The following is a 25,607-nucleotide window of genomic DNA, read 5'->3' as shown; positions in this document are numbered from 1 at the left end:
GCTGAGCTTGCCAAGAAGAATGCTCCTCAAGAAACTTGGTTATATTTATATAATTTTCTCCAAAGCAAAATCGCTGTTGGAATTTAACTAACTACTAACACAAGCAAAACATATTTATCACTGTGTCTTTGTAATGTCTTTTGAAGATTTTGGGCAAAAGTGAAAGATATTTCAGTATTCCCTCTTCCCTTTTATAGACTCTGTACAGAGACTGATGACCTGATGACAAACAAATAACGCTTTCATTGGGCCATCAAAATTGCAAAATCTTAAACATTTCTTATTTTAAATGCATCTTAAAAATATTCTGCGGAACCTCCCATCCGATAACCAGTTCTCGCGCTTGTAGTAAATTCGCGGAGAAAGCCTTCGCGGAGGGATGCGTTGACAATCATAACAATATTCCGAAATTGCCTGTTATCACTGCCATATTGCAAAGGTCTGAGTCTTAAACATATATACATATATAATTGTTTAACTAGCTTTTAACCGCGGCTTCGCACGCGTAATCTATAAGTTCTAGATGGTTCTAGCATTTAAAACGAAATCCCAGGTTTCCAAAAAATTATCTTCTCTTGGTAGAGATCCCTTAAAGGGATAAGTTCGCTTTTATATATGTATATCAACATTTGTAAATTGTGTTGCTTTTGTTGGTTGTTTGTGTAGGTTTCTTTATTTATATACAAAAAAGTTTACTTACGTTCATTTTCAAACAAAATTTTCATGGCAATTCCATTGTGATTCCGATTGGATGACGAACACTTGTGCTAAATTTAATCTCACTGTACTTAGCGGTTAAGGTTTTAGAATTTTATCCCGTGGGAATATCGGCATATCCTTTGCGTTATTCCGAAGATTCTGCTATCGCATCACAGACATGCACATAATATATGTATTAGTAGGTTAGCATGATACAAGTAGCAGCACAGAATCTCGGTGCACAAGTCCGACTCGCACTTGACCGTTTTTTATTCAATGGAATAAACGTGAAAGTTTGTGAGTGAATAGATACTAAGAAGAGAGTGAATAAATAATAAGAAAGTAAATAAGTACTGAATACTGAGTGAGTGAGTGAGTGAGTATGTTTGTTACTGCTTCACGCTGAAACGGCTAGACGGATTTGGATGAAATTTGGTATGTAGATAGCTGGACATCTGGAATAAAACATGGGCTACTTTTTATTCCAATGTTCCCACGGAATAGGGATAAAATCTTGAAACAACACCCGCTGGTCTTAGAGTCATGAAGTTTGACATATTTCTTTCTTATGTAACGTCAGTGAAAACCACGATTTAATTTTCGCAAATTCCCACAGGAATCTTAAAAAATCCCGAAATTTCAATTCAAGCCGCGGGTAAACACTAGGCGTAGGTACATATAATTAGCTATAAAAACGATATATGTCGTATAATTTCTCATAGTTAAAGAAAAATAACTCAGTTCAACACAAAAGCTACAATTACTAACTCAATGACCGCCGTATGCAATATTTAACTTGCTAATTGTTGCCTTTGGAAGCGATATAATTATGTCAGTTACTGAGCTGAATTTACCAGTCGATGTCCACAAATTGGTATGAACAATTGTGTCCCGTGAGAACTGTCCCAGTGCACTGCCTCACTGCACTAGCATACCAACATATACACAAGGTTTTAATTAAATAACTGAAAACCTCAGACATCAGAACAGCCTTTATCTTATTTTAAGTTAGTTTTTTGCATTTATTGTCAAATACCTTAATTTGCTAAGACAGTAATTCTACTTTTTAAGTAGTAATTTATAAGATTGGTTTTTGGAATCTTTTTGTATTTTTTTTTTAGGCTGCGGAACATCCGAGAGTAGACCGGCATCGCTTCCGTCGAACAGCTGTTCCAGCTGATAGAGACGAATACAAAAAGCTAACGGCCAAATTCAGGATTGAAGAGGCGCTGAAAGAAAAAGCATACATTGTCACTCGACATATGTCACTGACAGTTGTCACGTTGGTCAAATAGGGAACAGGCTGCGCCCGTTCGCTATATCATTGTCCGCGTCCAAGCCGTATCCGGTGACTGCAACAACTATTCTGTTTCAATCTAGGCTATTGCTGGTGCAGTTGCTGTTCACAATAATATCTTTCACTGATTACTAGTGACTTCTTCGACTGTAGCCCTCACAATAGTTTTTACGTTTACGTATGCTCCGCCATTTATTTCTCACTAGTCATTGACGTTACATTAAAAACAACAATCATGTCAAATTTCATGACTCTAAGCCCAGCGGTTGTTGTTTCGAGATTTTATCCCTATCCCGTGGGAATATCAGAATAAAAAGTAGCCTATCGGAATAAACAGTAGCCTATGTTTTATTCCAGATCTCCAGCTATCTACATATGAAATCTAAATATAAATCGACGAATGAATTCCATAGATTGATCTTGCTCGCAAAATTTCAAAAGAATCACTTGACCTCAACTACGTAAATATTTTGCCCATGCGGTAACGGGGACGCTTTGCGTTTGACCGGTCAAAAAAAATAAGAAAATGTACGTTAGTACCTATTTTTAGACCACAAAAGAGTTTACCTCTATTTCAAGTTGAAGTGGGAAACATTGATATTTTTCTTTAACTCAGTGTCCGCTACCGAATCGAACAGCCCGCTGCCACCGGCTAGTCAAATTTGTTCTCAAAATTCAATTAATTTGATACAAAATTAACACAAAGTTGCGAAAAGTAAACGTCAATTCAATCTAAAACGAAATTTGTATTGCCAAAAATAACTTCGCGATTCGAAACGGAACTCTACACCTTGTTTTCTTAGGACGTTTTCTAGAAACCGCGCCCGGCGTTTTGGCAGCCGGAAGCATGCGACGCAAGTGTGACATCTGTCAGATACAAGACATACTCGGAACTACAATAATCGACCGGGTTTCCAAGGGTGTCATTCTCTAAATGAATCTCCGCAAAACTTCTTCTTCGCAGGGTTTGACAAACATTAACTTGAGCTGTTTTCCTGCATGTATGTAGGAGTCCTTTAACAGTCAAAATGACTGGACACGATCAAAAATCAAACTGTAAGGGCTCTTTCACAGCAATTTACACAGCAGCTTTTCACAGCAGGTGGTAGGACCTTGTGCAAGGTCCGCCCGGATTGCTACCACCATCTTGCTCGCTAATCCTGCCGTGAAGCAGCAGTGCTTGCACTGTTGTGTTTCGGCGTGGAGAGTAAGAAAGCCGGTGAAATTACTGGCACTTGAGGTATCCCATCTTAGGCCTCTAGGTTGGCAACGCATCTGCAATACCCCTGGTGTTGCAGATGTTTATGGGCAGTGGTGATCTCTTACCATCAAGAGACCAGCGCTTTCGGAAAACCACATTGCCATGAATGCGCCGCAAGAAACTTGGCAGAAAGTTTTTTTTTTCAATAATTGATTGAATCAAGTGTTACTTTGCGGAGGTTCATATCAATGAACTAAAAGATTTTTTTCAAAATAAAAATTATTACAACTCACGTTCAAAGCTAACGAAACACACATAAGCTAATTATTTACCTCCAGTAGTTTTCACCATTTAGAATAAATTTGATGTTCTTGCTCAGGAGTAAGTCGTATGTAAGCTGGGGTGATGATGATGATGATAATTTGTACGTAACCCTCGATGTGCGAGGCCGACTCGCGCGTGGCCGGTTCTAATTTTCACGGGGGAAGCCATCTAGTCGTCCATTTACGGCAATATTATGAACGCAAGACAATTGACAATGAAAGCTTGCACGTGAAGGCGAAAGCGCTGCACAAAACGCGGCCAATTAACACGTGCCAACGTTAGCCGACGTCGCCGAACGTTTCCGAACGTTTCCAAACGTTCCCGAATGTTCTCGAACGTTATCTAATTGGCCCGCTTTGTCCAAGCGTGTTATGAATGTAGTTACGGATGTGCATATAATTGATGAATGGCTTGCCTATGTATTTATTAGTTTTATAATTGAGTTAATTAGTGTGACTGGTGGAAGGTCAGCACGATATGACTCGCATCAAAAGTGCCTACGGATATTTTTTATCTGTAGACAGTTACGATCATTTAAATATAGGCATATTACTTCTGAGTCTAAACATCAAATTTTCCGTGGGATAATGAGTATCTCAAGACTTCTTATCTATTGCTCTGATATATATAATGGCAACTGTGCAAATGTTAAGCTCAATTTAATAGTGTCAAAATGCTAACTAACAAGCTTAAACCATGCTTAACAACTAAAATTCTAAGTTATTTTTTCCAGCAAAATCACCGCCAATCGTAGAATCTGTATCAAGTCCAAAAATATCGATACTAATTCAAGTAAGCATTAAACTAAATCAACTACAAATGAAAATATAATTATAATTGCAGAATGGATTTTAACGTTTAGGTAATTTTGAAAGGATACCCTTGTACACAAAAAGATAATTTCCTGAATCGAACCACAACTAATCAAACGCACATTATACGACACACACACACACACACACACACACACACACACACACACACATTTTGGCCATTGCCTAATTACCAACGCGCTTTCAGTCGTATCTATTATATTTTATTTTGATTGCTTAATTTAGTACAGTCGAAGTCAAAAATATCTTTGCACTTTACCTTTGTCGCTGTTACTTAATGTTTGAAGCTTTGTATACAATTGCCAGATGTCATATTGTGACAAGGTAGTAAAGTGTAAAGAATCCTTGACCTTGACTGTACCTTCAATCCACACACAGCCTTTCATCGATTGCCAAATTAGCAACCTATGTTAATTTTCATTTTAAGCTGAAGCATCCTTGTGTTTGCTAATACCTACACATTTTTAATTTCATTTTATTTTTAATGATGCTATTGGTCATAAAAAGTAGACGAAAATAAAACCTTTCTCGTTAATTTTTTTTATGCAAGCTACGAGTTTACCCCTCCAAAACCCCTTATTTAAACCCCTTTCCGTCTTTCCAGGCATGCTGAGATCCACATACGACCGCTCAGACCACGAACGTGAGTAAATATTATTAACGCACACCATTATGAATGGACTTGGATAAATATAATGGAAGGGGAAAAATTCGCATAGAAAACTTCGACATAATATCCATCAATTTTTTCCATTCAACGGACGCGGTATTGAGCAAATCCATCACTCTTTTCCGAAACGCACCTACCATGTTACCATCAGTTCTGCTGCTAAATACACGCGTGAGAATCAAGTGAGTTGTCAAAGTGAAAATATGATCCATACATTTGGACACGGTGTACTCAAAAATTCGAAATTAAAATAGTAAATTCAATTTACTCGCAACTTTTTGCCCTTTTCTACAAGTTTAGAAATGAACTACACTCGGCGATATTTTTGAATAACTGCGACATGAGGTCCTTCTGGAAAGCGGTCTATCTCTTTCTAAAAAATTGGCGTACGACGACTTAAAAATCCACTTGTATACGAAAAAAGTGAGAACCACGAACGCTTTTCTCAACAAATCAATCTCACTTCTTTCTCGCTGCACAGAAATGAGTACCCCACCGTAAATAATTGCGCTCTCTCGCTCGGAGTAGCACGCATCCACCCACTATTCGTCAAATAAATCAAACAAATTTGCAATTTACTTTGTGTGCGCGTGAAATTTGATAAAAAGTTTTCTACATTTGCACTCTGTTGAGCACCTTTGATGTCACGGTTAGCACAACGGCCGTGTTCTGCATAAATTCAAACAATAGACTCAACTTTTGTAGGCATCTATAACTGGTGAGACAAAAAAATTATCTGTAATAAATAAACTCACTGCAGAAATCATCAGAGTGGTGGTCGTCGGATGAAAATCATTAGTGAAACTTCATGACGATTTCTAGGGAAAATAGTGGCGATGGCTTTCCCTTGCCTTCCACACCGCAATGCTGGCGTACGGAGCGCGGAGTTGACAATAGAGCGCGCTGCTGCCCTCAGATTCTGCAGAACAGCTAACTATTCTTTTAATGGCTATTCTTAGTTTTTTTTTATGTGTTTGTAAATCTCAGGACAAGCTTCGTACGAAATAAAATAGTATCGTGCAAAGCTGGAGCAAGCAGCTACTAGCTAAGTACTCGTATTTACAGTGATTGTTTTTAACTCCCGACGCAAAAAGAGGGTTGTTATAAGTTTGACCGCTATGTGCGTCTGTCTGTCTGTCTGTGGCACCGTAGCTCGTAAACGGGTGGGAATATTTAATTGCGGTTTTTTTTTATTGAAAGCAGGTTTTCTAGCAATGGTTCTTAGATATGTTTTATCAAAATCGGTTCAGCCGTTTTTGAGATATTGAACTTTGAAGTGACAAAGTCGGGGGTTTTCCAACTTTTTGATGGTTAGGTTAGGTTATCACAAGCTTTTATTTAACCTGCCCTGTTTGTTGTTTTTGGGTCAATCTTTCAGCTCCATTTTGATCGACTATCAGAGGTCGGATTGACTTGAAATTTGGTATACATTTGCAAATAGGGTCACAAAGTTCAGTCAACAAAAAGTACAGTTAGCTAAAAAAGCCTGCATTAAAAATTAAATTGGAGACAGAAACTTATTTGTCGTCATTTCAAATCGACCTTCGCCCGATATATTTTTTGCAACTTACAGCTTGGAATTTCAGTTACATCATTACTTCAGGTGTACATAATTTTAATGACCTTGATAATTTTAACGGCTGGGTAAAGCCGCGGTTAAAAGCTAATATATTAATATAACCGCAGAACCCAATCGCTAAGCATAAGCGGGGCAGACTTCAAACCACGCTCCGGCAGATCCAATTAAGCCATAGATTAACAAACAAGCAATAAATTAACGGGGAATAGGCAAGCATCTCGCAATCTCGAGCACTTACTCAAAACTCTGCCGTTGCCGCGGTACCTCGGCAACTCGAACGGTACTCGCCCGAGCACGCAAATTGCGTTAAACGCGATTGTTTACGAGTTAGAACAAGTTTTCGGGAAGCATGGAGTTCGCTTTGCCGAGTAGGTGGTTAACGAAAATTAATTTTGGTAATGTTCGAGCTTACGGATATAGTTTTAGTGTTCAAAAAGTGCTTAATGTTCACAGTGTAAATGGTTATGTTTGAGCTGAGTTGGCCCAGTTTTTGCGAAAAAAAACTTCAATTTTCTAAAGATAAGCTATTTCTTGAGTGTATGGAAACAAAATTTTATAGTAAAAAAGTTGAGCTATTTTGACAAAAACATTATTTACGTCTTTATAAAAGAATACAATAACTCTTTATTGTACACCACATAATAAACAGTCAGAGTCAACAAAAAGGTCTGACCGGTCCACATAGTAGAGTCATGTGAGGTAATCGTTCGCAGTAGGTAAGTGTACGCAACCCCCTACATTTCGGAATGAAACGTAGGGGGTTGCGTACAATACTTAAGCGCAGTGGGTTAGTTAAAATATTTTTTTAACCAAAGTATAGGTAGTCATTCACGATGACGCGTGCCGTGGTTCTTATTGTCTAATTTTGACAAAATCACGTGTCTTCGTGGATGTCACTAGGTACCTACCTAATGATTCGATTTCTTTGAAATTTGTATGTAATATATGCCTACTAGAAATTGCTGTCAAAAAAATTGGAGTTCCAAACTAGGAATGAAGGCTTAATTTGTTTATAGGTACTCTAGAGATAGGGACAGCCGTAAATCTATTCGTAATTTAACCCCTGATATTTATTATTATTTTATTATAAATTCTAACTCAAATATAACCGAGCCGCAAGCTTCTTCCGAACGAAGTCGCCGACTAAAAATTTATTGCTTCGCCAATTTAATTTAATTTATTCCAAGCCTTCGATACAAAACTTCTTTACAAAACGTCCCGCGAATATTACCTTGAGAATTTTTGAATAACGTTCTTGATTGTCGCCATCGCGGGTTCAAAGCGCCTCAAAAGGACACGATTCTGTTAACAATTCGAAAATTTCCCATAATATTGCCTTTCAAATTTGCTAACTATGATTAATAGATCCAATGTTAACGGGAATAGGTGAATGAATTTGAGTGAATAATTCGGCTTAATTAAAAGATGTAAGGAGTTATTTTTATTACTAAGTAGAGCTATGAAAATTTTCTATTTTGAGTCGGCGGGTGTGTGACTCATAATTTAAACACAACTCTTTTTGGCCTTCGTCACAATCAGATAAAAGGCCATGGTAACCTAATGATTTGTCGTATATTCCAGGAGACGAGATAGATAGGTGTTTTAGACGATAGTTACTTTATTGACCGATAGGTGTCGCTGTACTTAAAAATAACCTAGATAACGTTTGACTGACTGTAAAACCATTAAGATAGTTGAATGATTGAGTATTAAACGGTCAACCCACTTGCTGAGCAGCCCATCTGGTTGCTCGCTCTCTCTCCGGTAAGCTGTAAAAGCCGTCCGAAAAAAAAAAAGTATTAAACGGATTGGCATAGCAACGGTGTTTGGTGTAAACAATAGGTATGTCTCTACACTAATTCCAAAACATATAACTGCAATAGTACATTGTGTCTTAAGGGCGGTAAATAAGGAATTACGAACGAGAGTCCATTAGAAGCCCGAAGTCGAAGACAGGGCTTTAATGAGTCGATGTTCGTAATAGACGTGTGCGCCGATGCTAAAATCTACGGCGGCGGGCGCCGGTCAAAAATCGGCGGCGGCGGCGTGTTTTCGGCGTGATTTCGGCGCGGAGATTTTAAATAGAACTGTTTAATTTGTAGACAAATTTTTTATAACAAGATTAGATAAAATGTACAGACAATGAAGCTTTAATTGACGCCTTGCAGCGGCTGTAATTGTCACGGACAAATATCATTTTGTCCACCCGTTTTGGACTTAAACGGGACCTTTTTTCTTCTTCTCTTCTTTAAGATTCACCGTACCAGTAGAACTCGGAAGCTCTCGGAGTATACCCTATGTATGTATGAGTAACCTTATGGCTGAACGACGCTCGCTTCGACTGCAGTCTCCCGATGATGCTGAATAGACAAATTTCGAAATCCTTGCGACACGATATTCGTACCTTTAATACTGCTCGTGTTAAAGATACAGATTGAGTGGAATAAAGGCTCTAAAGTGTTCGCAAGAGATATGTCTATCGGCCAAAACCAAATGACAAAGTTGAAGAGAGATGATGGCAGTGTAGCGTGGACTAAAGCAGAAGTGTTAAGGGAAATCGAGGAGTTCTATGGACGGCTCTACGAGTCAGTCACTAAGCCTGTTTTCAGCGCGGCGACTCAAGACCCAAGAGCCAAACTGACCCGACACTATACAGAAGATATCCGGACATCAGTCTGTACGAGATAAGGATGGCCCTGAAACAGCTTAAGAACAACAAGGCGCCGGGTGAGGACGGAATTACGTCAGAGCTTCGGAAGGCGGGTGGATCACCGGCTCTTAAAGTCCTTCAGAGGCTCTTTAATTCCATCTTGCTCGAAGGCACAACGCCAGAAGCGTGGAACAAGAGCGTTATGTTGTTGTTCTTCCTTCATGAAGGGCGATAACACCCTATTGAAGACCTACAGGCCCATCTCGCTGTTGAGCCATGTTTATAAGCTGCTTTCCAGGGTCATTTTATATCGTCTCGAATGCAGGGTCGATAGCTTTCAGCCAACCGAACAAGCCGGGTTCCGAAAAGGCTACCGTAGACCACATTCATACGCTGCGGCAGGTCATACAGAAGAACGAAGAGTATAACTTGCCGCTATGTTCTCGTTTGTGGACTACGAGAAAGCCTTTGATTCGGTCGAAACGTGGGCGGTGTTAGAGTCTCTGCAACGATGCCGTATCGTATCGACTATCGATATATCGAAGTGTTGAAGTGTTTGTATAAAAATGCCACTATGTCGGTCCGAGTACAGGAACAGAGTTCAAAGGCCCCCCTGCCCTGATGCCTGATGCCCTTGAAAAGAGGCGTAAGACAGGGAGATGTCATATCTTCGACACTGTTTGCTGCCGGTTTGGAAGACGCCTTCAAGCTTCTGGAATGGAAAGGACTAGGCATCAATATCAACGGCGAATACAACATCACTCACCTTCGGTTTTCCGACGATATCGTGGTGGTCATGGCAAAGTCGATGGAAGAACTCAGCACGATGCTCCAAGGCCTCAATCGAGTCTCCCAACGGGTGGGCCTCAAAATGAACAGGGACAAGACAAAGGTCATGTCGAATGTCCATGTGGTGCCTACCCCTATTTTGGTGGAGAATTTGGTTCTTGAAGTTGTTGACGCGTATGATACCTAGGACAAACCGTCCAATTAGGTAAGTCCAACTTCGAGAAGGAGGTCAATCGTCGAATCCAACCCGGATTGTCAGCGTTTGGGAAACTCCGCAACGTCTTTTCGTACAAAATTCCTCAGTGTCCTAAGACAAAAGTCTTTAACCAATGTGTGTTGCCAGTTGCCAGTGATGACATATGGATCCGAGACGTTGTGCTTCACTATATGCCTTATAAATAGGCTCAGAGTTGCTCAGCGAGCTATGGAAGCTATGCTTGGGGTTTCTCTACGGGATCGAATCAGAAATGAGGAGATACATAGAAGGGTCACCGACATAGCCAAGCGAAATAGCTCGTTGAAGTGGCAATGGGCAGGCCATATAGCACGGAGAACAGAAGTTCTGGAGTGGAGACCGCGGATCGGCAAGCGCAGCAGGACGTCCACCAACGAGATAGAGCGATGACTTGGTTAAAGCCGCGGGTTCACGGTGGATGCAAGTCGCTGCCAACCCAAGCAACTGGATGTCTACGGGGAAGGCCTATGTCCAACAGTGGACGATCTATGGCTGAGATGATGATGATGTAACCAATGACTAATAATGATTCATTGTAGTAAAATATAGAATGCTTCGAAAGTCAGAAATTCAGTATAGAAAATATTTTGAACTCGCGCCGATTATACGCCGATACGCTGATCGGCGGCGGCGGCGGCGAAAAAATGGCGGCGGCGGCGGCGGGTCGGCGCGGCGCACACGTCTAGTTCGTAATTCTAGTACCGCCCGTGCGACATACAATGTTTTTCATCACATTTGCAAGTAAAATTTTATATTTCTAAAAGAAAAAATATAATTGTTCCAAATATTGGCAATACCTTAGGCTGCGCTCTTGGCAGCGCCGCCCTCCCCCACCCCCTTCCGCAGCATGTGCCTGAGCCGCGTGTGCATGTGGTCCTGCTGCTACACCATGCGCAGCGCCATCAGTACGGACATTTACTCATTGACCGACCTTGGGCTTCATGACAAGACAATGTGTACGCGCAATGACTCGTTTACCGACCACGGGTTTCATGACAAGCACATTAAGGTCAAGGGTTTTATTTGGGGGTTGCAACCAAGGTAGCCTGCATATTTCGACACTGTTTACGAGCAAGTGTGATGAAAAATATTTGTACGCCTAACTGCAAGACATAGAGGTCTATGGAAATATGTTAAGATCTGTTGTTTATCATTGACTTTAAGCAGGACGGGTGATGATTTATTCACATTAATGTAAATTGCTTTCGATATCTGTAAGGAACTCACTGGGCACTGGTTTAACAATTAAAACACCAAAAACATGTAAAATCGAGTTGTGGCAGCGTTAGCGCACGCAGAGTTCGTATCACGTGACAGCGGCGACTAGCTAACAGAACAGCTTTAACGATACCCTCAAGCTTTTATTTATTAAATCTAAAGAACCTTAACCAACCCACAACCTTATGTAAATCAAAGAAATAACATATTTGTTTGTAATGTGTATGTGTGTGTGTGTATGCGTCGTCTACAATATCGTAAAAAATGTTATAAAGAAAGTGCTTTGTTTCTATGAACAAAACTACACGTTTTCTATTATTCCATGAAATCAAAGACACGACGTCAATAATAAATTTCCTAATTCACTTTTTTTATAAAAAATATAGCATCACGCCATACGTGCCGCACCAATGGCACCTGTGTGTTCCCACTCTCAATAATATATTTCGTTTGCCGATGACTGATACCGAAGAAAACTAAAGACATTCCATTGGACGTATATCTGCTTCCATAACACTTCAATTTTAGACTTTATGATTATGTTTCTATAGCCCAATGTTAGTTAGTTTATCAACAGGAATTTAGGCCTTTATCGATAGCCTTTAACGATTGAATGCAGCGCTGTTGAGCCAATCTTTACCTATGCAACTCATAATTCTTGCAGCTGCACTCTGTAGAAAAGAAGTGCTTTGATATTTTTATTAAACGCGATTTGTTTCATGAATCGCTGCTGTTAATTTCTGTTTTATTTATCACTAAAAATTGAAAGGTCATTAAAGCTAGGGTTTTATATGCATTTATAAGCAAACGTGCGCCGTATTAGGCGTGTGGTCAAACTCAAGCTAACTAGGTATGCTAGAAAATAAATAATTGTAAAAAAAAAAACATTTTAATGTATTTTTTGTTGACTATAATTGCATTGTCATCCAAACTACTTCCGTACCAAGTTTCAAGTCGATGCCATTAACCGACGAAGGATAAAAAAAATGTTTTGTTATGCTCTAATTATACGTACTCGTACAAGTAACGTGCTCTCTTTTGTATTTATTACGGATCTGTACGATATCACATTCGAAATTGATGTAGGTATGCTTGCCAACGGCTATATGTACTTTTGCCATACGTTCAATTCCGTGTCCAGGTTGTCTTGCCATCTCTACCGCACCGCATCCTTGTACTTTTTTTATAATTTTTTGAGGGAATAGCTCAAAGACATGAATAAAATTAACCTTCAATCGTAATAATTGCGTCCAAACACCAAAAAGCTAGCCAAGTGCGAGTCGGACTCGCGCACCGAGGGTTCCGTACAATTTATTAAAAATATGTTTATTTAAAGTTACGCTTTTCGCAATTTTTCCTTTATTTGTGCTATAAAACGTTGCTTCGTACCAAATTTCAAGATTCTGAGTTGACGGGAAGTACCCCGTAGGTTTTGATTCCCTTGCGAATGTCGAAAATTTGCAGCATAAATGGCTGTATCTTTTAATTGCGTTGGCTTAGAAGTGTGATTTTTTTCATAGCTTCAAGGGACAGTAGACTTGAGTGTTTGATATGAAATTCAGCTTGATAACTCCACGGGTTCCTGAGAAAAAGGGTCTTGACATTCAGACAGACAGACGGACAAAAAGTGATCCTATATGGATACCGTTTTTTTCCTTTCGATGTACAGAACCCTAAAAATGGAGGAAAACGTTAAAAAAACAATCATTATCTCAAGTAAATCCTCTGGCCCAGTACTCGAGCCGGGAAATAACACAAAAACACATTTAGAACACGTTCAAAAGAGTCCAACAAATGAAAAGAGACACTCGACACAAATGACTACCTGAATCACTTTTCAGTTTAACGAAGGGCAATGTCGTTAAACGAGAAAGGCTCGATTTAACGGAAAAACTCCAGTTATCTATGTAACGATCGGACATTATTTCAGTAGATAGCTCCCTGAAGTGAATTTGCATTATTTTTTTATCGTTAAAGCGGCTGACACTCGTTGAGGATATCCGTTTTTCCTTTAGTTAAACAATGGTGGGTGATTTTCCGTTTTACAATAAAGGTTGTAACGGTCTCGAGACGGTGTATGAAAAATTGCTGTTGTTATCGTTAAGGCGGCGATAATCGACGTTCCTGGCGCTTTTCATGCGCCTTTCAGAGCTAAGTACTTTGAATTGTATTGAGTATCTTGACGCGTTTATTAATGATGTAAAACACATTGTGTATCACGCCCGTATTTTTAATGATATGCCGACTTTGTGCTTAGTGGAGAATCTGTTGGCTGAAAAAAACAAGTAGAAGACGTATCAAAATATATACGTCTCTACCCTCTGGGCAAAGATGTATAGAAATTGTTGATTAGGATATTTCAAACCCATGCAGTGTGTTACTGGCAGCCGGGCTTTTTTTAACCTATTAACCGCCAATACGTTTTCGTTCGTACGTGTCCGTGTCGCCACCTACACCGAAACTACATGACATTTTGTCTTAATTATAAGACTGCGGCGAAATGAGCTGGATAATTTGTGTCTTATAATTTAGACAATGGCGGTTAAAGGGTTAAGGGAGGTTGAAGTAACGTTTTTCTGTAACTTAACCGTGACATTAATTTATTATATACTTAAATATAAAATTATAATTTATTATATAAATATAAAATTATAAATATTTATTAGGTATAATTAATTTAGTTAGAATGTTAAAAAATCAGAATTTTAGTTTATCAATTCATGGCATTAATTTTGATTGATGACATTGTCATGGTTAAGTTACAGTACAGAAATACATTACTTTAACCTCCCTTAAAAAAAGCTTGGCTGTTGGTAACACATTGTATACAAAGCCACATACCAAATGCCAAATTATTAACTGATTTACGACTTTGTTATAGCTTGTATGTAGACTTGTATTTTTTATATAATATGTTCAATGAACAAAAAACACAGTTTCAATATTAAAATCCCGATGCAATTTTTGGGGATTCTCATGTATTTTTTTTAGCGCAAATTTTAATTTTACTGCCAGATGTAATAAATTCTGAATGTAAAATACTTATGTAACGTAAATAAATTATCCTCTATATAACAAAATGTTTTCTCTTGACTAGATTAGCTGGAAGAGATCCCTTTTTAGGGATAAGCTCGCCTTTGTTCTCCTCTCTGTGTATTTGTATTTTTATTTGTATGTGCAATAAAGAGTTTATACATACATACCTTTCCCGGTAAAATACGATGGTACATCTTTATGCACTCCATCTATAAAATATCGAAGCGATCTTCTTTTAGTCAGAGAAACCACATTTTTGTTTGGTTAGCCTTTAAACAGGACTTTTTAAAGCTAAGCTTACTGAAAAAAATGAGTACTTAGCGTAAGCCGTTCGTTTCAGGGGCCAAATTTATTTGAAGCATTACGGCTCTATCCCAAAGAGGGTAGTTAGCTGTACCGCCAGGAGATGCGTAACCCCGTTATTTGCCCACGGAACCCATTCCTATGTTAATTTTAATCGGAAACCGCTGAAAAAAACTCAAGACCGCTTAAAACATAGTGCTATGTCTGATACTTGGTATACTCTGAAGTGAATCCTTTGTGGGCGAACTAAGGTTTAGCTTTGGATAGGTGGCAAGAAAAAGAGTTGGTTAGTAAGTGAAATACCTCTTTCTTAGTTGAAGCGTAGAATGTTTCAGTTAGGATTGTAATTTTAGGGAGATAATTAAAGATTTCTATACATACTTTGTTGGTTGAAATCTTCATTTCCAGCATAATACTAATCAAAATATTTTTCCGAGACTTTGCCCTTATGGAAAAATTTCGTACCCCTTAGAAATTTCGAAAAATAATCCCATCTAGAACATAAAAGGAACCTTTATACAAAATGTCAGCTTTCTACATCCAAGGGTTTAGGCTGGACATTAAGGGGCTGTTTCACCATCCATTGTTTAGTGTTAACTGACGGTTAAATGTGATGCCGTCTTTATTTGTTTTGTTCGAATAGACGGAGACGGCATAACATTTAAGCGTCAGTTAACACTAATCGATGGATGTTGCAACAGCCCCTAAATCAGCAGATTCCCACTGGGTTACCTAAATTTTGTACATGGCGTCAGTGATGACGAGTATAGCAAAGCTTGGGCATAGTAACTCCCAGGAGTTCGAAGATATACCTACCTCTCTCTCTTTCTATCTCTCTCCCTCTCTGTTGTCAAACGAAAATAATCATCATGTTACAGCCGTGGCGGCCTAGTGGTTTGACCTATTGCCTCTCAAGCAGAGGGTCGTGGGTTCGAACCCCGGCTCGCACCTCTGAGTTTTTCGAAATTCATGTGCGGAATTACATTTGAAATTTACCACGAGCTTTGCGGTGAAGGAAAACATCGTGAGGAAACCTGCACAAACCTGCGAAGCGATTCAATGGTGCGTGCGAAGTTCCCAATCCGCACTGGGCCCGCGTGGGAACTATGGTCCAAGCCCTCTTGTTCTGAGAGGAGGCCTGTGCCCAGCAGTGGGACGTATATAGGCTGGGATGTTACCTCATTATTGGGCCACGCTCTTAGTTAAACTTGACAAACTTTAAACCTTTTCGCACAGCAGTCTAGACGCGATATAAAGAAGTGTAGAACGCTACGCCGATTTAAGAACTCATCTCTAGTCAATTTAGATCTAGAGATATCAGCCGTGGGTGCAGCGCAAGCGACAAGACGTAGCGTTTTGTGTTAATCATCCGTGTCGTAAAAGGTGACCAAGGGAAGGGAAGGGAAGGGACTGATGTGAGAGTAGACAGCAGCGTTTTCTTTTGTTAAATAAGAACTCTCCGGAGTCTCTCTCTCTCTCTCTCTCTCTCTCTCTCTCTCTCTCTCTCTCTCTTTGGAGTCCGCTCCAGCACTGCAGTGTGGAACATAAAGAGAAACTAACACACTATTTTACCAAAAAAGGTGTCAGGAAGGTTCACCACTGATCCTAGACCAACGACAATGACCGCTCTGTCATGGGTGTAGCGACTTATAGGAGAATGAGCATTCAGGTTCGCACCTCTGAGTTTTCGAAAACAATGTGCTAAGTTGCATGTTTGACTTTACCACGAGCTTTTTGGAGAAGAAAAACTTCGTGAGGAACCGTGCACACACATGCCAAACCTATTTATTTTTTGTGAAATTCCCAATCGCGCCTAGCCCGCGTGAGAGCTACGGCCCAAGCCCCCTCAATTTAAGACCGTATAAAATACCGAAGATAAAAGAGAATTCTGAGCTTAACCCACTAACTAATCATCATAATCATCTACTTTAATCTTGCATTTACTGATGTCAAGATTTGCCTCAATTCTACAATACAAGTCATTCAACCAATCATTGTTGCCAATCATGTTGGATTTTGCCCAAAATCTTGTCATGAAACTAATTTATTTTTAATTTTCACGCACGTCAATATCGTTTTATGCTTAATCCTTGCACCACACCTCCGCCCCCGCGCATCCGCGCCATTTTTCCCGCTTGATATTATTATGGCCGCCAACGGAGCCGTTTGCCGGCCACTTATAATTCGCGTTGGTATCTGGTATCCTCGGGGGAGCACTAGTATCGGTCTCGGTATCGTCTCGGTTTCGCATGTGTACGTTATTGATGGTCAGGTGTCGGCTTGCGAATTGATTATGCGCTTGAATTGGGTTAGGGTTAAGAGGTAGTTCTTTGGGTTCACCGTTTATTACAACGACACACGCGAATGTCCTTTTCCCATTCTCTCTTCTTAATACGGTATTTGACAACTCCTGATTTTGCCATATCTTAATATTATTATGAAAATATAGATATACAGATAGTGTTTAGCGAAGAGAAAATTTAAATCGGTTGAAAATTGGATTTATAGTGACTTTTTGAAAAATCTATATACCTGTCTCTTTCTCAAACGCTTTTCTCTATGCAGCAAGTATGGCGGTACTGGCGTGTGACGTCACATGCCAGTATGCTTGAATTTAAAAACCTTTATAACTTTGTCATTTGTAAAGGTAGCTTAAAAATTGTTTTTCTATTCGATAACAGGCAGGGATCTTGTGCAAAGTCCGCCCGGATTGCTACCACCATCTTGCTCGCTAATCCTGCCGTGAAGCAGCAGTGCTTGCACTGTTGTGTTTCGGCGTGGAGAGTAAGACAGCCGGTGAAATTACTGGCACTTGAGATATCCCATCTTAGTCCTCTAGGTTGGCAACGCATTTGCAATACCCCTGGTGTTGCAGATGTTTATGGGCGGTGGTGATCTCTTACCATAAGGAGACCCACTTGCTCGTTTGCCATCCAGCCGAATAAAAAATAAACTGGCAGCTGAAGTTTGTTTACATTTAGTTAAATACCTATCCAAACCAAGTATAGTGTCATTAAAATAGTTCACAAAAAAAAAAAATAACGCGAGTGAAGTCGTTGCAGCAAGCTAGTTAAGGTTATTACTAAAATGGATTTTATGAAAACCTATCCCTAAATAAACAATAACCATCATAATGTTAGATCTATTACCTCTCAACTAGTCACAAGTGTACCTATGCACTTGTGTGATGTGGTATCATACTTATAGCTTAAAAATAGACACGCCAATTTGAACGCGATATTTGTTTAGTACACTTAGGGGCTATTTCACCACCCATTGATTATTTTCTATTTGGCGGATAAATGTGATGCAGTCTCCGTCTATTCGACGAAAACAAACAGAGACGGCATCACATTTATCCGTCAAATAAATTTAAGCAATGAATGCTGAAACAGGGGTTAAACTAGTTTGCTAATGTCATTCGGAACTCGAAAAAAAGATCGGTTTGCTTTATCATTCTCATTTGAATCTTCAGGAAAACGAAGAAACCGACGAGTCCCGAGCGACATTAACATTCTAGATCTAGGCTAAATTTATAAAAATATGTACCTATACACGACTTTATTGCCTTTTTTGTAACTGGCCGTATCGATATCTTTGTAGTTGACTGTACTGTAGAAAGCTAGCTTAATCGCAATGGTCCTAAGCAATATATCATCTACGTATATTCAGTCGTTTCAGACATATTGGTTGTGTGAATAAAACTGTCGGAGATTTTATCAATTGTCAGTTGTAGTTATCAAAATTGCTACACCTATACTAAAGCTCAAACCCAAAACTCAAAACCATAGACCTGCACCGCATTCATCTCAACAGTGTAATGCCGAAGTTAAACTTCCACCCAGATACAGAAAGCCCTACAACAGTTCAGAAACTTTAGGACCCTCATAATTAAAAGCTATAAACATATTTAATTAAACTCGTCTCAACAAATTGACCGCATTTACAGTTTTTCGCGTTGTAATTGTACGTATTTACATCGGCCGGGAAAGGATAATATTATTTCGTCGAAGTTGGAAGTGGAAGATAAACCGGTACAATAAAGTTTTTGGGGCTTTCGGGGGGTAAGGTGTTTTAAAATGGAGGCATTCGCTATGGATATTTCTTGATGTATATTATTTACGTAGTGGATATTTGATCAAGGTCTGTTTAGTTAATTCGTTATCATCATCATATATGAGCATCGGCAGACGTGAACTTGCCTTCGGCTTAATGGTGACCTGAAATGTATATTTCAGAACATTTATGACGGTGAAGCATTCCACTTCCACTGAACTAGTTAGCTTAGGTTGGAAGCCCCTACATCCATTTCGTGTATAATATAGTTTTAAAGGTTTTAAACATGTCAATCTATTCAATGATCTTTCCCGCTGGTAGTTTAATGACGTGTAAAAAGCCTATTTACTGAATAAATCATTTGAATTTGAATTTTGAATTTTATCATCCCTAGGATGTCCACTGTTGGACATAGATCTCCCCCAGAGGGCTCTAGTTGCTTCGGTTGGAAGCCGCCTGCATCCATCGTGAACATATCTATTCATCTCGTTGGATTTAATCAATTGTATAAAGTATATAATTCAAACCTAGTTTATTATTGTCAACAATGTCAATTTTAAGTTTTTAGCCCTAGCCTTTAAAGTGTAACTGTTTCTCAAGATAACAGTTATCTCTCTCTTTTGCCGTCTATGCTGTATTGTATTACCAAATATACTACAGCCTATAGTAACTTACCAGACTTGAACCAGACATAACCCACGCGACGCATCGCTTATTCATACGTTTTCTGGATAGTATATTAACAAAGACGTAGATGGTTGCGGGTAACAACGCCATAACTGGTTTCAATTTGTAATGCCAAAATTTAATCCCGGTACAAAGTAACATTAGTTCCAACTGCGAGAGCTCTAAAAACTTATTGATTGACATTTTTATCACTACTTAATTCAAGTTATTCTATAGCAGTAAACCCGACATTGTACGGACCGAGCTAATTTTGACAGTTGTCAAGTTACGTTTTATTACTTTACCCGTAGTTTAGACCGTCTCTTTCACTCGCTCTGTTAATTTGTCGCGCGTCTCACTTCACATTAAATGTAGAGTCGGGGTGTAAAGTTTTTACTGTCGCGGAAAAAGAGGGTAATGTGAAGGTTTACGCGGCGCTAGTACGTGAGCTGCTAGTAATTGTTTCAATTAACCATGCACGGTTCAAGTTTGCAAAAACTCGTCAAGGTAATAGGTACTTGGATTGAAGTATCGCCATTGTTTAGTTTGAATGACAGTTGTTTCAAGGAGTAGTACTGAGAAGGGCAGCAGATCAATATGTGTAGTTTGAACTCAATTTATTAGCTTCTACTTTGATTTATAACGTCATCACGAAACTGAAAATGATCTATCCGCATAATATCACAGGCAAAATACATTTTTAATATTAGAATATATATTTTAACGAGGTTCAACTTGGAGCAACCGTCTAGTACATTTCATTGTAAGTGTTGTATCCAGTCTATCTAACAAAAGCACCTTCCAATAATCAATACAGCTTACCTGTTATCCACAGCTTAGTCAGCGTACCCAGGTTCAACGGATATTGCCTAACGAGACAATTTTTATCTATTGTTTAAAACGTACTACCATTTATTCTCACTAATTTTTCATTTTTTAGAATTCTGGCAAGTTACTTCAAGCTTTACTACCGAAAATTGTAAAAGGAGGTATTTATGGTTTGGTTTAACCTTTCAACGGCATTGACTTGCGAGGAATGAGTTGGAGAAAAAAATATCAAAAGGTTAGCATTTTTCGCGAACCATTGGTACTCTTCTCCAATTGACTTTCGATTCCTTTGTCCATGTAGTTTGGATAATATTGCTTTGCCTCGATCACTTTGAGACGTACTAATGAGGAGTTGTTAGTGACCTGTTCGCTTCTTCGGAGCCACTCGAGATAGCGGCATTTCTTTGTATTTACATTTCTAAAAACTTTTAGCTGTAGTACTTACGCTTGCGTGGACTGGCTCTAATTGTGTTTACACAGCATCATTCAGCCTCAGAGGGGGTTTTTTATTTTAAAGGGGTGCAATAGTGTCTTTAAAATACTTTTATTCTGATCGTTATTTTGTTTCACAATGGTAACTATTAATAGGATGTCAGACGAATTTAATTATAAGTTACTGTTGCTACTACTATTCCGTGCTAAGCCACCGTCGTGATATTCTAACATTTATTAAGTGAAGGTTCTATGTACGGGTGTAATGACGTCAACAGTCAAATATCTCGAACCGTCTCACAAAACCATCTTTTATTCTAATTTAAAATTACTAATGACACCATTATTTCGGTTGGAAGCCGCATTGTTTTCATAAACGCGGCAAATTGGTAGGAGTGGATGAAACTTTTGTAAAAATTACTTCTTACCCGAGGGAGCCGATGACTGCAAAGTTATCTAGTAATTAAGTGAGGGGGCGGACGTAGGGTCACCAGGCGACCAGACGAGCGAGAATTTTCAGCCGGATTCATAAGTTAGCTTAAACACAACAAATTAGTTACGACGACTATTTGTTTTAAGTAGTTCGTAATAATTAATATCAATCAATTAACGGAAAAGGTGATCTGATAAGTATCTGCGTGAGTGACAAAAGAAAAGCTGCACCATTTCAACAGTAACTAGTTAAATGTAGTCCTTTTTAGGGTTCCGTACCCAAAGTGTTCCAACGGAACCCTATTACTGAGATTCCGCTGTTTGTCTGTCCGTCCATCTGTCACAGAGCTCTATCTCTTGAGTCGTAATAGTTATACACTTGAAATTTTCAGATTATGTATTACTGTGGCCGCTATAACAACAAATACTAAACACAGAATAAAATAAATATTTAAGGGGGCTCCCATACAGCAAACGTGATTGTTTTGCCGTTTTTTGCTTAATATTAATAACGGCAACCGGTAGACCCTTGAAATATTCTAAAAATCTTTATTTGTATAATCACTTTAAAAATAAAATAAAATAAAATATATATTTAAGGGGGGCTCCCATACAACACACTTGATTTTTCCGGGATAAAAAGTAGCCTATGTCACTCTCGGGCCCATAAACTATCTCTATGCCAAAAATCACGTCGATCCGTCGCTCCGTTTCAACGTGAAAGACGGACAAACATACAAGTACACAAACTTTCGCATTTATAATATTAGTATGGATAAACCGTTTTCTCGAAAGCGCCGATGTCATAACTGACTGGAAACACAGCTGAAGTTGATGCCACATTTCACAGGGTTTCTCTAGTCCTACAGTTAAATTACCAACGCAATATTAAAGTGAACGCGTAACACATTTATGTAACTAAATTGCGAGCAATATAGCTTCATCTCATCATATTATTTTTTATGTTAGCGACGTCGCTTTGTATAGTTGTCAATTAACTTGACATAGATTCACATAATACAGTATGCATTGCTTCATACTTTTGCCTTTTTAAATATCTAAGTATATAATTGATTATGCAACGACTAGTTGCGATAGATTAAAAGTTAAGTAAAAGGATACTGCAGGAATTTTCTAAAATCCTTTGATATTGAATTTCTATTTCAGTCAAGCTATAATTTACTTATCTATTTCCAGTGTTTTTCAAAGTCAAAGTCAAAGTCAAAATATCTTTATTCAATTTAGGCCATAACAAGCACTTATGAATGTCAAAAAAAAAACTACCACCGGTTCGAAAAAACCTCCGTTGAAAAGAATCCGGCAAGAAACTCAACGAGATATTTTTTTAAACAGATTTACAATATAATTAAATGATATGTATACATCACAAGTATTTAACACAACTTTATTTTTAACACAGTAGGTTCGCTATTTTGCTTTGCAATGGCTGTAAACCAATTAATCACGTTACAGTTTTTTCGGGCCTGTTTCACCACAACAAGTCTTGTCGACTAACTTTAAGTATCAGTTAAAAGTAATGCCGTCTTTGTTTATTCGGACAAAACAAACAGAGACGGCATCGCTGATATCCGTCACTTAAACTTAGTCGACTAGTGGTGAAACAGGCCCTAAATGTAGCAATTTAAAACATCCCATTTCTGGAGCCACTCTCATAGAAAGAACAAAATTTTCCCGGGAAAAAGAGTAACTTAGTAACGTTACTTACTTCACCTCCTCAAAACTGCTCAAAATTCATGCACAGAAAACCAGTGTTGCTGCACATGCTGAGTGGAAGCCCTTTTTGATGTCCTGCCGTGCCTGTCTGTCACCGCGTAACTTAGTTTTATTGTTAGTTTTAGGGGCTGTTTCACCATCCACTGATTAGCGTTAACCGACGATTAAATGTGATGCTGTCTCCGTCTATTCGAACAAAACAAACAGAGACGGCATCACACCTAACCGCCAGTTAACACTAATCAATGGATGGTGAAACAGCCCCTTAGTCTTATTATTGTAACTGATGGAACCAAAATGAATTTCTCTTTTTTATCTTTCAAAATTCGTGCATAGAGAAGATTTTCCAGAATTTTAAAACGCCATGGTGACCCTGCCCGCGAGTGCTCGGAATTATTCTTATTTGTTGCAAATAATCTCGACTCTGATAATATTTTATGAGGCGCGCCAGAGTTTGCCGGGGCCTTGAGACGGTTCATTTGTAGACGCCATTTTGAAATTTTCACGTGTCAATTGAAACGCTGATTAAGGGTAAAATAAATTGTTTGTTTCTTAACTCTGCTATTACTACAGACGGGGATACTTTTGTTGGTTTTGCGGAGTCGTTTCCCTTTATAATACAATTTGACACTAGTTATTTTATTGTGAAACACTTCTTATTTGTGTTCTTACACTTCCACCGTTAAACTTCTTTTAATGAGTGGTTGATGCCCTAAATCTATCATGGACAACTATAGCTACGAACATAAGATAATGTAATGACGCATACTTGTTTTTTTTTTCAATACTTGGTGTTCTTCTTCTATCTGGCTTTGTCCTTTTTCGGGAACAGCTCTCTTTTTCTTCAGGGATCAAGATCCACATATCCTGGGTTGCCTTTGGATCCAGTCGCATCCGTGCCAAATTCTTTTATACGATTGTCCATCACATTACCACCGGCGTCCTCTGCCTCTTATATTTACCGTGATACCCAAGGTTGTTTAATGTATTTTTCTATGTATCAAATATGTTTTAATAAATATCTCTCTCTTTCTGACTCTCTCTTTCTCTTTTTCCTCCAAAACCTTAGTAACCGTATACTATTCGAAACTTACTTTATCAATTGCGACTCAACGGTTAGAAAGGCAATCAAAAGCCAATTCGGACAACGAAGAATAAATCAACCCCAACAATACCTAATTAGACTGCAACAAAATCACGCAAAAACTGCTGCAGCAGAAAAAGGGGTCTTATTACGAAACGGTGAAATTAAAAACCAATTGTCATTCCCCTGTTGGAGTGGTGTCAGGGGAATTCGCTATTTTAGCACCAATTACGCTCGTTGCGTCAGATATCAGGAGTCGCAACTCAATAGCAATTATTTTCCATTCGCGAGAAAACTTGAACGTTAATTGTGGGCAAGGAGGCAGGAGACTGTGGCCAGGGGAACGACGACTAGTTAGTCTTTAAATATGAAATGCAAGCTTTTAATTTCAAGAGGGACTCGAAGGTCGATAGACCTTTTTATTGATTTACAATGGAGTTTGTTCAGCTTTGCCCATTGTCATGATGTGGACAAAATTCAACGGGTATTGTGTATATTTTTGAACCACCACGGTAAAAAACTATGCTGATGCCATGAGTTTAAGCAAAATATCTATTAGGTTCCGTAATGGAATTATGCCGTTAGAAAAATCTACGAGTCGTTGAATTGATCGATTACTGTTAATCAAATTCTTGTTTTAATTACAATTATAACTCTTGTTTCTTTTATCTGTGTTATCTCTCTTTCTCGAAAATAATCTATTAAATATAATGTATAAATTACATAAGCAAATGTCAAGCAATTGAGTCTTCGAAGCATCGAGTGGTCCTCTGTCAAGCGTGACGTCACTCCTCCCTAATTAATTGGCCCATATTTCAGGAATCTTCCCGAAGTTATCGACGAATTGAGTCTTATTATCCCCAGAACGAGATAATTAAAATATTAATCTCAGTGTTAAAAGTTTCATGGGCACTTAAGTAGAGATTTATTCAATTATAAAGTTAAAAGTAGATACTTTATGAGTTCGGTATTAAGTGCTTAGTGGTTTTCGGTTCAACACTGGATTGCTAAGTAGTTAATTGTAATCTTACTTGGATTAAGTTCCTCGCGTTACAAGTAAAAAGTTACTACAAACTTATCCGTGTGCGCTCAAGGTACAGAAAAACAACTTAATATTAATACTGAAAGTGATACGTTTCCTAATTTCTTATCCTTTTTCTCCCATTACGGCCTTATTGTTAATTTATATTGCTGTTTTATGTTAGTGGTTTATGTATTGTATAGTATTGCATGTATGTATTTATATAGTTGTTTCATTTGTATTTATTTTAATGTTATTGATTTTTTGTTTGTTTTTATTTTCTGTTTCTGTTTCCGCCACCTATTTTTGTAACATATATAATTTCTTGTACCCAAATGGTTGTCTGGAAGAGATCGCTTTTAAGCGATAAGACCGCCTATTGTCTACCGTGAATGTAAGTGTTTATATTATAAGTTTTTTTACTGCTTTATGGTGTGCAATAAAGAATATTTGTATTGTATTGTATTGTATATTTGTATTCATTAAATATGTAATATCTTTTTAGTTACTTAAAGGAAAT

The 25,607-nt window shown here is 38.5% G+C and overlaps 1 protein-coding gene across 5 annotated transcripts in view; it reads left to right on the top strand.

Moving 5' to 3' along the window:
* Positions 1-25,607, top strand: part of Ten-m (teneurin transmembrane protein Ten-m) — a 624,351-nt gene that overhangs the window by 523,064 nt on the left and 75,680 nt on the right. For 4 of the 5 annotated variants that reach the window (XM_074111143.1, XM_074111144.1, XM_074111140.1 and 1 more), the window contains one exon: positions 4,959-4,997. The exons of the other annotated variant lie outside the window; for it this stretch is intronic. In XM_074111143.1, the coding sequence (XP_073967244.1) occupies positions 4,959-4,997 (39 nt within the window). The remainder of the gene's footprint in view (positions 1-4,958; positions 4,998-25,607) is intronic. 5 annotated transcript variants of the gene reach the window in all.

The sequence above is a fragment of the Choristoneura fumiferana genome, chromosome 2, assembly GCF_025370935.1.
Source record: "Choristoneura fumiferana chromosome 2, NRCan_CFum_1, whole genome shotgun sequence".
Taxonomy (NCBI): Eukaryota; Metazoa; Arthropoda; class Insecta; order Lepidoptera; family Tortricidae; genus Choristoneura; species Choristoneura fumiferana.
Note: the sequence above shows the minus strand (reverse complement) of the source record. Positions and strands in the feature narration are given on the sequence as shown.